The 17,694-nt window shown below is 46.5% G+C and overlaps 1 protein-coding gene across 1 annotated transcript in view; it reads left to right on the top strand.

The window, feature by feature from the left end:
* The first annotated feature begins 1,361 nt into the window (after positions 1–1,361).
* Positions 1,362–17,694, top strand: part of cplx1 (complexin 1) — a 35,012-nt gene continuing 18,679 nt past the window's right edge. Inside the window, exons 1-2 of the mRNA XM_087282146.1 lie at positions 1,362–1,453; positions 2,311–2,419. Coding sequence (XP_087138272.1) covers positions 2,389–2,419 — 31 coding nt within the window. The 5' untranslated portion in view covers positions 1,362–1,453; positions 2,311–2,388. The remainder of the gene's footprint in view (positions 1,454–2,310; positions 2,420–17,694) is intronic.

Below are 17,694 nucleotides of genomic sequence, written 5' to 3'. Positions count from 1 at the left end.
AGCCAATTTCATGTGTGTTCAATAAGAAAAGGTCTGGAGAGGGTTTTCTTCAATGCCAAAAGTATTAGTAATTCATTAGATACAAATGAATAATTGGATGACAGAGCTCTGGGTTATGTTGCCCCAACACAATACAAGAATTACATTCAAGAGGTTCACAATAACATACATTTCCCTGACTCCAGCAAATATACACAACTGATATTAACAGGAGGAGTTTTGGTGTAACGTCACTTATCAGTCATCCTGCAGTCCTTTGGCTCTTGTACCCCAGACATACTTCCTCTTTCTGCAACCCTTCTCTGCTTACCAGAACTGAACAATTACCTGCATCTTTAATACATTTCATAACTTCTACAAGCACCATGCTCCTTGTGACATGTCTAGACTTTAGTATTAAACAGCAGTCTGGAACAGGTCCCCGCACTACATGTATTCTCATTCTGCTATTTCCCACTGGTCAGCAGTTCCTCTAAAATATATGCAGCACAGTACAACAGAGGAAGTGTGCCTGGTCAGTAAAGGGTCTCATACAAAAGATAAAGATTTATTACAATTTTTGTTAGACTCAACATTTTTCCAATAAAATAAAGACACAAAAGTAATAAAATTAAATTCCTTTTGTCCACACAATCTACATCAGTCCCAGCGCTAATATTGCTCAAGAGTTCCTGTTCTGCTGATGGGGAGGCCTGAAGGAGGACCGCTCCGAAACCACAGCACATCATAAAAACAAGCTGAAGAATACTTTAAGAAAATGAGGTACCCACACACTGCGGGTGTAAACACACTATTAACAGAGGTCAGAGAGGTGTTGCTTAACATATAACGAGCCAAGAACATATCAACCACTCTAATAAAGATCCAAGAGCTCAATATCATCAGTGCCATCAGCCCACTCAAGAGCTTTATCTACAGAACACACTGTGTGTGTGTGTGTGTGTGTGTGTGTGTGTGTGTGTGTGTGTGTGTGTGTGTTGTATATATGATGAAAATGTTTTCACAATAGTTTCTCTGGCTGTATCCAAACACAATTATCCTGAAACTCTTCAGCAGTGGCGGCACAGTTCAGCGTTCAGCGTCCTCAAGGGCGAATAAAGGTGACACGCAGCCCAGAATGACCCAACACATACAGCTCAGAATAACCCAGCACATACAGCCCATAATGACCCAGCAAACACACTGACGCAGCAGCACATGTTAAACACGGGTCTCCCGTAGCTGTGTATGATCAGCTGCAGTTCTCCCACACACACACACACACACACACACACACGCACACACACGCACACACACACTCTCTCTCTCTCTCTGAAGAGCAGAAACAAGGACGTCCTTCTTTTGCCTGGAAACCGGAGATCAGTCAGTCAGAGGAGCGCAGAGCAGCCGCAGTCCCGGTGCAGCAACGTTATCTACAGTCCCCGGTTCTCCAGCCACTGAAGCCGCACAGCAGGTAATTATCCACGGTGTGTGTGTGTGTGTGTGTGTGTGTGTGTGTGTGTGTGTGTGTGTGTGTGTGTGTGTGTGTGTGTGTGTGTGTGTGTGTCGGGATGAACGGAGCTGTCCGCCGGTGCCTGTGCTGAATCCGCCTCGGTAAGGGGCAGAGACTCGTGTTTCGGTAATAACGGGAATACTCCGTAAAGCAGCTGATTTTAGACGCGAGGAGACTCTCAGATTAAGCCGGACTCTTGCATCACACACACACACACACACTCCGGTTACCCGATCAGACGCAGAAGTTTCCGCTCAGATTGACGGACGCGTCGCGAACCGCATCTTAGTGTTCCCGCGTTCAGTCGGTAATCCCCCGGTCAGAATGATCTTCAAACGCGTTTCTCTGGTGGTGCTCCGGTAACGCAGCCGTTCTGCAGGACAGACACGCAGATCACCTTCAGGCTCGCGGTAAAATTACGCGGTGTTTCTCCGGTGAAGGTTAAAGCCCCGCAGCACCGAGCAGCCCGCCGGTAACCGACACTGACCTTTACTGTCCTTCACGGGTCGCAGATGCACAATCATTAGTGTGTGTGTGCTCGAGCTCACTGTAATTACAGCCTGTAATGATGATTCTGTGTGTGTGTGTGTGTGTGTGTGTGTGTGTGTGTGTGTGTGTGTGTGTGTGTGTGTGTGTGTGTGTGTGTGAGAGAGAGACTGAAAGCCTTCATGTGTGACTGCAGAAATACCCGAACAGCACAGCACAAAGCCCCTTCACTGCAGCAGCAGCACATCAGAGAGGGTCATGAGCAGGAAACTGCAGAAACACACTCGCTGATTAATTTGTGTGCTTGTGTGTGTGTGTGTTTCCCGTTGCAGACCCAACACACAGACGACTGAGGAGCTGAAGCTGAATGTAAGATCTGGTTGCAGAGGGCAGGAATAAAAGCCATCATCATGAATTTTGTTATGAAGCAGGCGCTGGGAGGTAGGGTTACTATTGTTTACCTCTCCAAACATTACACACACACACACACACACACACACACACACGCCGCTATAGCTGGTTTACAGGGACTCTCCACAGTGTATTTTTTTACAGTAAAGGCCGTGACGTATATGTGGTAACCCCTGACCCGGCGCTCACAGCTCACCTGCGGCAGAGTCTGAGGGTCAACACACAACACACACGTGTGTCTTTAAGACTTCTGGGTTACAAGGACATCTGCCATGAGCTCATAAAGCACTGTAATAGAGGTCAGACCCATGTCTTTATACAATGAAGTGTCCTTGTAAACCAGCACACACACACACACAGAGAGAGAGATGAGCAGCGTGAGTGTGTTGTCCCTGTGTAATCAGGCTGATGGTGGTCAGTAGTGCTGTGGTTCTGGTCAGTTCTGCTGTTGGCTGGTGTTTTCAGCTCCTCTGAGGCTGACAGTGGGCCGAGCGGCGCTTCATTAGCTGAGCTATATAAAGGTGCGCAGGATCGCTTTCATTACCCGCCGGCGGTCCGCTGCCCGTCAGCTGCTGCCCGCTCCACTTGCCCACCGGTGGAGGAGACGAGTGATCTGAGGAGGAGGAGCTTACTGAGGAGGGCAGAGTGGCTTCATGACACACACACACATACATACACACACACACACACACACACACACACACACACACACACACACACACACACGCTGCTGGGTCAGATATATGGGCTTGTTTCAGTTTTAACGGGTTTCCTGATGTTAGTGTGAAGCTGTGGTTCTGCTGATGTTCTGGTTCTGGTCGGTCCAGACTCAGGGGTCTCCTGCTCAGTTATTCTCCTGCTCTTATTTGGGTTCTGCCAGAATACACACTTCCATCATGTGATGTCCAGGACGGCGTGGTGTCCTCGTGGTGTGTGAGCTGCTCTTCTGTCTGAAAGGCTCCCTGTTTTATTTCTCTTTAAAGGTTTTCTGAGAAGTCCAGCTCTGATTGGTCAGTAACATGTCAAAGGCTCCGCCCTCATCACCATATTCATGTTCAGCTCCGCCTATAGTGAATACGGCAGCACATGCTGAATCCTAAATTAAACATCAAATGATGAAATTAATTCAAATGTGTGCAGAGCAGCCAATCACAGTGCAGTATGCAAATGAAGCAGGACAGGAAGCGGTGCGCACCTGATGATGGACAGGTGTTGTGTTCGCTCTCGCTCTTCAGTGCTGTGTTACTCCGGCAACTGTGTGTGTGTTTCTGCTGATCCGTCCAGTCAATCCGCTGATCTCCGTTTGTGTTCGACACACTCCACATGCGGTTCTGGCCCACATTAGCTAATACAGCGGAGTGTGAGGAATAACGGCCTGCGGGAGAGAGATACTGCAGCGGGTCAGAGAGCTAAAGCTGGAGCTCACGCGTGTGGGAATGAGCACGCTACTGTGGAGAAACTCAGGGGTATTACTGCCGTATCAGTACACACACACACACACACACACACACACACACACACACACACGCGCACACGCACACACACACACACACACACACACACACAAACACACACACACACACACACAAACACTTGCTCACTTAACAAGTTTTTGGGACATCTGCCTCAGCTGTGCTGTGAGGAGTGGATTAGGCGTTGGATTAGGGGTTGGATTAGGGGTTGGGTTAGGTGTGAGTTAGGGGTGGGGTTAGGCTAGGGGTTGGGTTGGGGGGGGGGTTGGGTTAGGTTTGGGTTAAGGGTTGGGTTAGGGGTGGGGTTGGGTTAGGGGTGGGTTAGGTTTGGGTTAAGGGTTGGGTTAGGGGTGGGTTAGGGGTGGGGTTGGGTTAGGGGTGGGTTAGGTTTGGGTTAAGGGTTGTGTTAGGGGTGGGTTAGGGGTGGGTTAGGTTTGGGTTAGGGGTTGGGTTAGGTGTGGGTTAAGGGTTGGGTTAGGGGTGGGTTAGGGGTGTGTTAGGGGTTGGGTTAGGGGTGGGTTAGGTTTGGGTTAGGGGTTGGGTTAGGGGTGGGTTAAGGGGTGGGGTTGGGTTAGGGGTGGGTTAGGTTTGGGTTAGGGGTGGGTTAAGGGTTGGGTTAGGGGTGGGTTAGGTTTGGGTTAGGGGTTGGGTTAGGGGTGGATTAAGGGTTGGGTTAGGGGTGGGTTAGTTTTAGATTAAGGGTTGGGTTAGGTTTGGGTTAAGGGTTGGGTTAGGGGTGTGTTAGGTTTGGGTTAAGGGTTGTGTTAGGGGTGGGTTAGGGCCAAAACACTGTTTTCACTGTATTAGACATGGTGGCGATGGAGAGTCGCTGTACAGCACAGGTGTCACACACAGCTCCTGCAGTTCAGCTTTAACCCTGATTAGTATGGAAGCATATGAGTAGCATAATTCAATTCAAAATATAATATGCAAAATGGCAATGCAATATGTAAATGGAAGTGTATTTCTGTATTTAAATGGGCATTTTCCAAGACATATGTGCAATGTTTGGTGCAGAATGAAAATGTAAATTAAATTAGATTGTTTGCATTTACTGTTTTAATATGTAAATTGTATCCAAATTTTAAAGCTTCATAAGTAGCTAAATTAAATTGAAAATGCTATACACAAACTGAATATGATGTGAATAAAGTACAAGCAGAAACTGTAGCAAATTGATCATTTAAATGTTATTTGTCCTAAATGCATTTACACTCGCGTCTAGGAAACGCAGGATTACATTTTCAGCATAACAGCATGGGATGTGTGTAGCAAAATTAATTTTGAAATGTTATACGCAAAACGATAATGCAATATGTAAATGGCAGTGTATTTCTGTATTTCAGTTAGCATTTTCCAAGACATATGTGCAATGTTTGCAGCAGAATTAAAATGAAAATGAAAAAAACATAATGCATTTTCATTAACACATCGCGACGAATGAAAGCCGATTTGAAATTGAAAATGCATTCTGGCCTGGCCACGCCCACAGACGGCCGCCGTTGCTGCAAGGCGTGTTAGGTTATGTCGTCACAGCAGCGAGGACTATTTGGGACATTTGGCAGCACAAACATGGTGAAGTCTGTTCCTCAGCGGCTTCGTGAAGCTGCACGAGCTCTCGAGCGTGAACTGGGAAATACTTTAGAAAAGCAATCACCTCCTAGCTCAGTAAAGCTGGCTTTAGGTTTGATATTGAGGACAGATGCAGGACACACACTGCTCTAGTGTTCAGCAGGTAATGTTTGTTACTGTCCTGTTGCTGAATATAAAATGATTCAGAACCGCCTGAATATCTGAGGAGGAAAAGCAGAACATTCACAGAGCGATCCCGCAACCCTGCATCAGCTTCAACAGCACAGCGGGAGAGAGAGAGATGAGGAGAAGAGCTGAGGAGACGGTGACCTTCACACTCGCTCTATCACTCCATCACTCTCTCTCTCTCTCTCTCTCTCTCTCTCAGTCTATCTCTCGCCCTCCTTTAGACTTGCTCTATCACCCCCCCCCCCCCCCCCCTCCATCTCTGGGTCAGCTGATGAACACATGGCAGGTTCTCCAGCTCCAGGATTCTGGCTCAGAGCTGCGGGTCTACATGTGTGCAATGGCCCTTTCAGTACCACACAGAGAAAACACCTGCTACCGACACACGCACACACACACACACACACACACACACACACACACACACACACACGCACACACGCACACACACACACATTGCACCAATGTATGCATCAAACTGACACTGTCCTCAGTTCAATGGGGGTGTCAGTGTGTGTCAACATGTCAGTTCACGATCAATGTCCTTTAATTGGCCAGCAAGACACACACACACACACACACACACAGGTCCTGTCCTCAGGATGACCGCGGGTCAGGGATCTGCTCAAGCTGCACTCAGTCGTGTGTGTCATGAATGTGTGAGTCAGGGTTTGGATGCGCTCGCTCTGCCGGGTGCCAGATCCTCACTCAAAACTGCACTTCACACACGCTAACCTCCAGCTGAAGTGATCTTCATTAGCGAGCAGGTTTCCCTTACTCATTCACTACAACTGAAGTCTATTTTTCAGCTCTTTATTAAAGCTGTTAGTGTGATGGTGGGGATATAGAGGGCCAGGTCCACATCGGGGAGAGACGGATGAAGTCTGAAGTTCAGTATGAAGCTGCAGTTCTGGAAGCGCTCTCGGCTATCTTCATTAGCAGCTTCAGTGATTCTGGCTGCTGTTTCCAGAAGAGTCTTCAGCAGCACACACCATTACATCTCTCTTCTTTTCAGCTAAGTCCCTTTAATAATCAGGGGTCGCCACAGTGGAATGAACCACCAACTATTCCAGCATATGTTTTACGCAGTGGATCCCCTCCCAGCATCACTGGGAAACACCCATACACACTCATTCACACTCACACACTCATACACTACGGTCAGTGTAGTTGATCAGTTCCCCTATAGCGCATGTGTTTGGACTGTGGGGGAAACCGGAGCACCCGGAGGAAACCAATGCCAACACGGGGAGAACATGCAAACTCCACACAGAAACACCAACTGACCCACCAACTGTGTGTGTGTGTGTGTGTGTGTGTGTGTGTGTGTGTGTGTGTGTGTGTGTGTGTGTGTGTGTGCGTGTGCGTGTGGTGTATGTTGTTGCTGTAGTTGTCTTGGTTCTTCAGTCAGCTGTTGGAGAGTTCGGCTGCTTTCACACCTACACTTTTGTTTGGGAACGTGTCTCGTTTGCCCAGTTAGCGCGGTTCGTTTGGCATATGTGAACAGGACAATCGCGGTCTGTTCCGCGCCAAACTAATCGCTCTGAGATCGCTTAAATGAGATGGTCTTGGCTCGATTGAAACGAACCCTGGAGCGGTTCGATTGCAGTGAGAAAGCGATCTGATCCGAGCGCGGTTATATCACAGTGTGTTATGGATATGTAATAGGCTTACGGCTATATGAAGAGAGAATTATGAGTAGGGCGGGAAGTTTCGCGAGTCTCCGGATGCCCGCAAACGAGTGATGATCTCCCGGTAATCTCGCGTCTCCCTCCCAGTCCTCAAATAGGCATCGTCGCACACCCTTCTCACCCTCCCCACCACATCTCTCCTCAGACACATCGCACGCACCCTGTCCATCACCACCAAACCACCACCTCTCCTGACAGCTGAGCGGGACACTGCAAAATAAACCCTGACACTCTGACCAATGTGAGCAGAGTTTACTCACACGTGACTTGTTTTAGCTCTTTTGGTCCGATTAGAAACTGTGCAGTGTGAAAGCGAACCGCTCCAAGAGCAAAGAGCAACAATGTAACAACTGTAATCTCTGTTTCAGAACAACTGAATCCATTCACAGGTGTGAACGCAGCCTTAATGTCAGCTCATTCCACAGACTACTGTCAATAATCATCACCATCATCAGACACTATCGGCAATCTCATATTGATCAAACATTTCTCCATCTCTGCTGACCTGAAGACTGCTGATCAGATGGAAAAGATGTTTTTCATCCCTAATTCAGTCTCAGTCATGTCAGTGTGGTGAACACAGAGAACAGAAGAAAGACTCACTCTGACCACGGCTTCACTGCAGACAAAACAGCTAACTTTATTCATGTGTTCCTCATCATTTATTTCATAAACACATATTGCAATTCGGGTTCTTGCAACACAATTTAAAAAAGTAGCATCAGTAAAGCGTTTCCCATTGTGTAATGCTGCCGCTTCTGTTCACAGCACTTAATAATGTCCAGGGACTGAAGACAGCAGTGCTGAATTCTGCTCCATTCTTCCTGCAAACAAGTCAGGGTTAGGGTGGGCAACAGTACCAGGTCTTCCGGACCACATTTTGAGCTTAAAAATACACCACACGTTCTCTATTGGAGACAGGTCGGGACTGCAGGTAGGCCAGTCCAGTGTCCGTCTCCTCCTCCTCTGCAGCAGGACTCTGTAATGTGAGCTGAGTGTGGTTCTGCATGGTCTTGTTGGACTCTGCATGGGCGTCTCTGGAGCAGAAGGCAGCATATTGAGCTCCAGAATCTCTCTGTGCTGTTCAGCATTAATGGAGCATCACAGAAGAGCAGGTCACCTTCACCAAGAGCACCGACACAACCCCAGACCATGACAGAGCCGGGCTTCTGGACCTGTTGCTGGTGTCAGTCTGGATGATCCTCTTCTTCTTTGGTCTGGAGCTCACGGCGTCTATTTCTCCCAGAAACACCTGAAACACTGCTTCATCTGAGCATAGGACACGTCTCCACTGTGTGACGCTCCATCTCAGACGCCTCCGAGCCCAGAGAAGCCCTTCTGGACACTGTTAACATATTGTGCTGCTTGTCACAGGTTTAGCGCAGTAGTGCTGAGCTCATGTGCTGATCTGCTTATAGATGAATGAGGACTCTTGATGCAGCGCCCCCTGAGGGGTCGGAGGTCACGGATGTTCAGCTCAGGCTTGCGCTCTTGTCCTTTACGCACTGAAACTCCTCCAGACTCCTTCAGTCTTTAATGCTGTTCTGCACTGCTGAAGGTGAAATATCCACATGTCTTCCTCTCTCTCTCTGAGGAGCATTGTGTTCACACATCTCACTCAATTTCTCTCCTATTTGTTGTCAAACTGGCGATCCTTGACCCATCTCTGCTCCTAAAGGAGTAGAGCTTTCCTGATGAGCAGATCATCATCACCTGTGGACATCACCTGTGTCACATCACATCATTATTCAGCAGTTCACCTGATCACTGCCCTTAATACTATATATATATATATATATATATATATTTAGGGTAATTTGTATTGTAGAAAGGCAAATACATGCATATATGCTTTATTTATTGATTTGTCTGAGCTCTTCCTCTGCTGGTGTTCCTCCCGCTGGCAGAGAGGGTTAATCTCAGCATTAACAGCTGATCTGGGAACAGTTTCTCCATCCCACAGCTCTTCAGTGAACATTAGTAGAGTCTGTCGGTGTAGGATAAACTTCACCGTGTCCTTGTTTCATGATGGTTTTAGCTCCACGTCTGAAGATATCTGACCTCATTTTTGATGAATTCCAGTAAAGAAATGAATCCAGCACAATCCTCCAGAATTACAGCCGCTCCACACAAACTCTCACAGCACTGAGCCGCAGTGATCTCCTAATAATGCTCTCATCACGATACATTACATAAAGGAACCTCGAGAAATATAAATAGTGTGTGTACGTCAGCGTTAGATAAGCTGGTGTCGGGGTCTCCGAGCTGCTATCCGGCGTCCCTGCGGGAGAATCACCGATCTGGACGCTTCGCCACTTGCCTTGAACACACTCCAGAACCCAGCATCAAACCCTGGACACCGCTCACATAATCCTGCAGTGAATCCTGAAGGGTCACACACACACACACACACACACACACACACACACACACACACACACACACACACACACACACACACACACACTGGGTTTTTGTGGTTAACAGGGACAGTGTAGTGTCATGAGTATGACTGGGGTTCTACAGCACTGAGGTGCTCTATAAGGACCTGTCGTATGTCCTCGTCAATCAAAACACTTTAAAACATATTGAATGTAAACGTGAGCATATTAATGTCTGTTATATTCAGATTTCTCCACAGGTGTGCTGTGAGTGTTGGGTAAGGGCAAGAGATGAGCGATATAATGAGCTGCTTTTACTGTTTGAAATGCATTACACCTATGAACGTGTGTGTGTGTGTGTGTGTGTGTGTGTGTGTGTGTGTGTGTGTGTGTGTGTGTGTGTGTGTGTGTGTGTGTGTGTGTGTGTGTGTGTTTGCTCTGTGCAGCAATAACAGCAGGTTGTGTGATCACACTCTTTGATGCGATGTCTATTTCAGCCTCATTACCATAGAAATGAAGTCAGTTCCTCCTGCAGAACAGAATCGCAGTCAAACTCCATGGAAACACAGTTGCGCGTCCTGAATAACGGTGGACAAACGTCTGTGAGGACACTCTCGGATGGTCATTTGCTCTGGATTCTGTCTGTAAATCAAACCGTGTGTATAATTATCGGAAATGATCAATACTAGAGAGATCTTGAATATTCTGGAGAAGAGAGAGAGACGCTGATGTCAGCTGTGCTTCATTAGACAGGAGAGCAGGATATGTTAATATGATGGTATATTTACATGATGATATGTTGCAGCGCAGTGCTCAGCGTCCAGCTACAGTAACAGTCCAGCAGTGGAGTGTCCAGCACACTGCAGTGTGTTCAATGACACCACAATCACACCATGGCGTTCCCACACAGTTTAACTGGACACACACAGTGAGCTGCTCTAATCGCCTCATCGTGACTGCGTTTCTGTCTGTTATTGGACCTCAGAGCTGCGTTTGACATCATTGATCCTAACGTTCGCCTGACAGGCCTGAGGATGATGTTGTTATTACTGTGGGACTCCGCAAGGCTCAGTTCTCGGTCCTTTACTATTTACACATTATATGTGCGGCTGCTTGAGTATATAAGAGATGCCGAATTTCTAAAATAATGACTCACTAAAACAATGCTCGTTTGGGTTCATATAAAACTTCTCCACATTGTGAGAAAGCATCAGAGATGTTGACGCTCGTCAGGATGTTGATGTATAAATGTGTAGAGCAGTGTCGGGGCATTAATGTCGGCAGGCGATGAGAATACTCTGCGTATAGGAACAGTGTGTTTCTCTCAGAGTTTATAACGTCACACATCACTAATATCCAGTGTGTGAATCTCCAGCCGATCGCGTCGCTCTCCATCTGTCAGGGAAACTCCAAACCCTTCCGGAAGCTTACATCACTAAAGCAGACGGGCTGAACGCCACGGCGGCGAGAATCCACTGAACATTGTGATGATAGCTCGCTATATTTGGCTTCTTGTTTGCTGGCAGGTGGATCACTTCAATAAACCCTAAAACACTACAGCAGCTCCAATCCCAGAGCACTGCTGTCTGCGAATGCCTACACTGCAAATCAAGAAAGAACCGCTCATTCAGTCATTTAGCTCAGTCTGTGAGGGGTCACCACAGCGCAATGAACTGACAACTACTCTGGCATATGTTTGACCCAGCGGATTCCCTTACAGCTGCAATGCAGTACTGGGAAATACCCAAACACACTCATTCACACTCATACACTACGGCCAGTGTAGTTGATCAGTTCCCCTATAGCGCATGTGTTTGGACTGTGGGGGAAACTGGAGCACCCGGAGGAAACCCACGCCAACACGGGGAGAACATGCAAACTCCACACAGAAACACCAACTGACCCAGCCGAGACTCAAACCAATGACCTTTTTGCTGTGAGGCGTCAGCACTACTCACTGCGCCACCGCGTCGCCCATATATTTGTGTTTATTATTGTCTTATTATATAAGTGTGCATTTTTACGAATCTGCTTATTATTTAAATGCATTCCTCTTCAAAAGCCTTGAATTAAATGCTGAAGCTCAGAAAAACAGAAAAATGTTGCATTCAGCTCCTCTTCCCACTTCTTCACACCCCTACCCTGGCCTTAGACTCCCACTTAAATCTATTCCTGGAGAAACAGAGAGAGAGAGAGAAACAGAGAGAGAGAGAGGGAGAGAGAGAGAGAGAGAAATAGAGAGAGAGATAAACAGATAGAGAGAGAGAGAGAGAGAGAAACAAAGAGAGAGAGAGAGAAAAACAGAGAGAGGGAGAGTCTTCTTTTAGCAGATGCATGTCTGTGTGTGTGTGTGTGTGTGTGTGTGTGTGTGTGTGTGTGTGTGTGTGTGTGTGTGTGTGTGTGTGTGTGTGTGTGTGTGTGTGTGTGTGTGTGTGTGTGTGTGTGTGTGTGTGTGTGTGTGTGTGTGTGTGTGTGTGATGGATCCGCGCTCCCGTGACTGCGCTGCAGAGTTATGGCCTACAGTGAGCCAGCGCAGGATCATCCATCACCGTGAGTCTCTCTCCGCTCTGTAACGGCTGCTGCTGGTGATAATAGCCGCGGCTCAGGGCTTCAGGCTCTCCTTCCTTTAACACATTTTAAAGTCTTCATGAAGGTCAAACAGTTTCTGCTGCACACTTTTACTGTGGGTCAAAAACGCCTCATCTAGAGTACATCGTCTCTGAAATGCTCCGGCTTATAAAACCTAAAGTGTTGAGTCTGGAGCTGCAGTGCTGGGGAGGTGGACGTCCGAGATAAAGACAAGCGTGGGCGACTGGACCGACTCCTGTGACCCTTTACACTGTACAAACAAAACAGAGAAAACCACACACACACACACACACACTCCAGTACTGAGATCAGTCTCTCCACTCCTCCACGACAGCATCAGCTCAGGATACAGGCTAGAGCTGAAAACCTTTGCCTGAATCAGGCCATAAAGATTAGGCCCGATAGGGTCCGAGCCCGACAGAATTCGGCCAGAGCCTGTACATTTTGATTGACAGCTTAATAAAGCCCGAACCCATTCATGTTTCGCCACCTCTCTCTATAATCTGGCCTTAAGGCGACGGTGTATGAGGATTTTGGGTCCAATAAGCAAGAGCTCAGTATAGTCTGAATTCAGTGATAAGAAGACATTAGTCCTCCAGTGTTGAACATCAGCTACACAACCTGCTCATTAGGGAAAGTCACACCTGTCATCAGGCAGAGAGGAGATATAGAGTTGTGTATCATCAGCATAACAGTGGAAGCTCACTCCATGTTTAGTAATGATATCAGCTAGCGGTAGCGTATGATATCATTGTGTGAACAGAAACGGACCAAGAACTGAGCCTTGTGGGACCCCACAGTGTACTGCTGATCTGTCTGATGCCTCTTCATTAACTCACACACACTGATAACACTCAGATCAGACCTGAACCTGGCCAGAACTGTGAATAATCTTGTTTTTTCTTTTGACGTAGGATTATTTTGCTTACCCCATTGGCAGATTATTTTGCTTGTTTTAAGGAAAAACTCACTTAATATTGGCATAATATTTCTCAAAACAAGGCAATATTTGCTTGTCTAAAAAATGCTTCTTGATAAAAGAAATTTTAGATATTTAGACTCGAAACAAGACAAAAAATCTAAGTAAGAAAAGCATTTTTTGCAGTGTGTGTGTGTGTGTGTGTGTGTGTGTGTGTGTGTGTGTGTGTGAGTGTGTGTGTGCATGTGTGTGTGTGGGTGTGTGTGTGAGTGCATGTGTGTGAGTGCGTGTGTGTGTGTGCATGTGTGTGTGTGTGTGTGTGTGTGTGTGTGTGTGTGTGTGTGTGTGTGTGTGTGTGTGTGTGTATGTGTGTGTGTGTGTGTGTGCATGTGTGTGTGTGAGTGCGTGTGTGTGTGTGTGTGTGTGTGTGTGTGTGTGTGTGTGTGTGTGTGTGTGTGTGTGTGTGTGTGTGTGCGCAGGTCTGGAGAACAGCTCCAGTATAGAGATGAATTAGGGTGTAATAGTGGACACACAGGCAGAGGCGCAGCTGCTGTATGATGACGCTGCACACTCACTGATTCATGGGATGCCAGATCTGTGTGTTTCACTGCTAGCAATAATAAATCCAAACACACGGGCCTATTATATCTGCAGACTCTACATCTTCACAGACAGCGCTGTACGCAGGAGCTTATTAGAGGACAATTAAACCGCTGTGGTCATATTAATGCTCACGTCTGTTCCTGCGTCTCTCGGGACGGTCGAGGAGAACCAATCAATGCAGGAGTCTGGCAGAATCTGACGCTAAAGCAGAGCTGAGGCTCTCTGATGGCCGTTTACAGCTGTGATGGAGATTACTCATGATCCACTGCATCACAACTAGACAAACGCTGGAGCAGGACGTTCACACAATAGACATGTGGATACAGCGTTAGTCAGCATCAAAATTAATGTTAAAATGATTGACCCTCGTCTGAAATGTTGTGTTTTGTATATATATATATATATATATTGCAAATGAAGTTTAACATTGTGCACAAATCTTCACAGTGTTTCTTCAATATTATAGGTCAATATTATTCACCCCTTCAGCAATATTACAAACCACTGTTATACAATGACTTGCCTAATTACCCTAACTTTACCCTAATTACCCTAGTGAAGCCTTTACATGTCACTGTAAGCTGAACACTAGTGTCTTGAAGAATATCTAGACTAATATTATGTGCTGTCATCATGGAGAAGAGGAAACACATCAGCTATTAGAGATGAGTTATTAACAGTATTATGGTACATCATCATCTTCATTTAATCTTAAATATGTCAAGCAAAACAGACTGACCTCAGATCAGAGTGTGTGTGTCTGCAGGAGTTCAGACATCGCCATTGTCTGGGATATCTGTCTCTCCCACACACACACACAAACACACACACACACACACACATACACACACACACACCTGTCCTGCTGGAGGAAGATAACACACACTCACACTCCTCTTCTGCTGTTTGTCTGTCCTATGAGTTTGACAGGAGACAGACGACACACACGCACACACGCACACACACACACACACACACACACACACACACACACACACGCACACACACGCACACACAGCGCAGCTCCATAAAATAATAATGGGGGCAAAATCAATGGCAATCAAGCAATTCTGCGGTGAACAATTGTGGAGTCATGCACGGCTGCACAGGGAAAGGTCAGAGACGTGAGGAGAATAACAACGAGGAGCCTGAAGAGTGAAGGGCGTCTGGGTGGAGAAGCAGAACTGTGAGGGACACAGCAGCAGAACCAACACACAGATCTAATTAATGATCCATTACTGTCTGGAGCACAGAGACACACAGCAGACGCTCCATTACTGACGATCTGCTGTATGAGATCACCGTTACCAACATTACAGCAGGCTGATGACCACATGAGCGTAGAAAGCCCGCTTTAGGGTCCAACACTGTGTGTTAACAGCAGGATTCCAGCTCACGCATGTTGAACCTGTTAATGGGCTGCTGGGCGACTGGTGTTGCTGTGTTGGGGTCTGCAGTCTCGGTTCTGTCTGCTGTATGTCAGATCTGAGGTCAGTCTGCTGCTGCTGATGGTCATGTAGGATGTGCTGCTGTTTATAACCATGTGGCAATAATCAACACAGTTTCTAAAACAGAAGTTAAGTGTGTCGCCGTCACAGATCTCATAACATGTCTTGAATTTAAGAAAGATTAGGCCTTAAACACACTGAAATATTGTGCTGTTGGTCTTAAATCATTTTTCAAATCAAGAAAATGCAGGAAATCAGCAGCAATACAGCTCAATACAGCCTTTAGCAGAAGAAGCATCGATTAATTCTGTTTACCAATCTGGTCTAATTCTCTTTCTGTCATCAGTGTGTAACATTTACAGATTATAAAGTGTTTATAGGAGGCGACGCGGTGGCACAGTGGGTAGCGCATTCACCTCACAGCAAGAAGGTCTGTGGTTTGAGTCGCGGCTGGGTCAGTTGGTGTTTCTGTGTGGAGTTTGCATGTTCTCCCGGTGTTGGTGTGGGTTTCCTCCGGGTGCTCCGGTTTCCCCCACAGTCCAAACACATGCAGTATATGTAAATTGAGTATGCTAAAATTAAACTGTGTGTGTGTGTGCGTGTGCGTGTGCGTGTGCGTGTGCGTGTGTGTGTGTGTGGATGATTCTTAGGGATAGGTTGCAGCTGGAAGAGCATCCGCTGTGTAAAACATATGCTGGAATAGTTGGCGAGTCATTCTGCTGTGGTGACCCCGGATTAATAAAGGGACTAAGCTGAAGGAAAATGAATGCATGAATGTATTTATAGGCCCTGATGTGTGTGTGTGTGTGTGTGTATATATAGCTCCGTGCTGAGGACTCTGTGCTGGACACCTCTGTGCGCTCAGTTAATTTATTATAGTTTTAAAGCTGTCTGTGGTTGTGCTGAAGCAGTCGGTGTGTATACAGTATATCCGCATACAGTATATCTGTTATTAGCAGTGTTTGGTTGCATGTTCGCCTGTTTAATTCTGCTGTTGAGCTGCATTATGAGATGTTGATCTTTCCTCCAGCCACAGTTAACCTTGATAAGTGTGTGAAAGTGTGTTTCTGCACGTGTGTGATAGTGTCTGCAGCGCTGTATTGTCTGGGCTGGTGTTGTAAATTACGCTACAGAAACCTTATAATAAACTGCAGCACGTTTTCAGACTTATTTCTCTACATATTATTTCTTATATTATTTCCATCTACTCTAACGTCAGTGAAAGTCACATGGTTAATCTGTTGAGCTGAGCATGCTGGGAATTGTAGTCTATATCAGTGGCTGCATTGTAGGTCTTAAAAAGGTCTGACATCTGACTCTCTCTGACATGAATAACACCGTTACACATCACTACACTCACAGACACAGCAGACGTGGAGTTAGTCAACAGTCCAGCAATGAAAGAAAAGAAAAGCTCACAGTGTTCTGTATCTCCTGTAAAGCTTCTCAGACTGACCTGAGACCTGCATTAGAGCCTGTTCTCCAGGGTTTGTGTATTCCTGCTGTGAGGAGATGACTGTTCACCTGTTAGTGTCATGTTCAGAGTGAGTGTGTCCTGCTTCACCCGGACAGACAGCATTCCTTCATCACACTGATCTTAGCTTGATTGTGAGCGTGAAGAGAGATCAGTGAACTGCGGATCCAGCAGAGAAGAGCAGAAACACTGATCTGAGAACAGGACAGAGCTGGACCTCACACACCTCATGTACTAATGATTTCAATTAGGCGAGGCGATGCTGGAATGAAGCTGATTGATTAGAGTCTGCTCGTTACTCCACACGGCCTTAAAACAGATGACTGAAGCTGAATGAGGGAGTGAACCCGAACACCAGAGCAGTCTGAGGCAGAGAGAACTCATGTGAGCTTTTCTGCAGTGAGGAAGGAGAGTAATGAATTAATATTAATCATGATTATTTTACTGACAGATACACTTATATGAGAACATCCGCCAGTGCTGATCTCCTGATCTCATCTTATCCTCATCCTCATCTCTGTGTGCTGTGATGAAGGCTTCAGTGGACACTAACATAGACTACCCATATTCTGCACAGATTACCTTCAACACCAAGCTCTGAATAAATACTTACAGGTCATAGTCAAGCTAAATATCTGTGTAATCTTTGTGTCTCGCTCTTTCATTCCCGATCACAACTGAGACTCTCCAACCAAATGATTCCGAAATAAATCAGTGCGTTTTCCACGTCCACCCGCGGCGCTGGAAAATGAACAGAGGGCAAGTATAAGCTGCGAGTGTCACTTAGGAGGAGAGACGGTAGAGAAAGACAAATATCCATTTAAATAAATGTATGCATAACAGTATACCAGTGTTATTTTAATGACTATCAGCCTGTCACTAACTGTTAAATAAAGGACGTTTGTGGAATAATTGCGCTGAAATGGGGAGATTTACACATCAGATGTGAGTGATGATGACCTCCAGAGAG

Source organism: Danio rerio, chromosome 14, assembly GCF_052040795.2.
Source record: "Danio rerio strain M-AB ecotype USA chromosome 14, GRCz13ab, whole genome shotgun sequence".
NCBI lineage: Eukaryota > Metazoa > Chordata > Actinopteri > Cypriniformes > Danionidae > Danio > Danio rerio.
The sequence above is the reverse complement of the archived record's forward strand: the minus strand, read 5'-3'. Positions and strand labels throughout refer to the sequence as shown.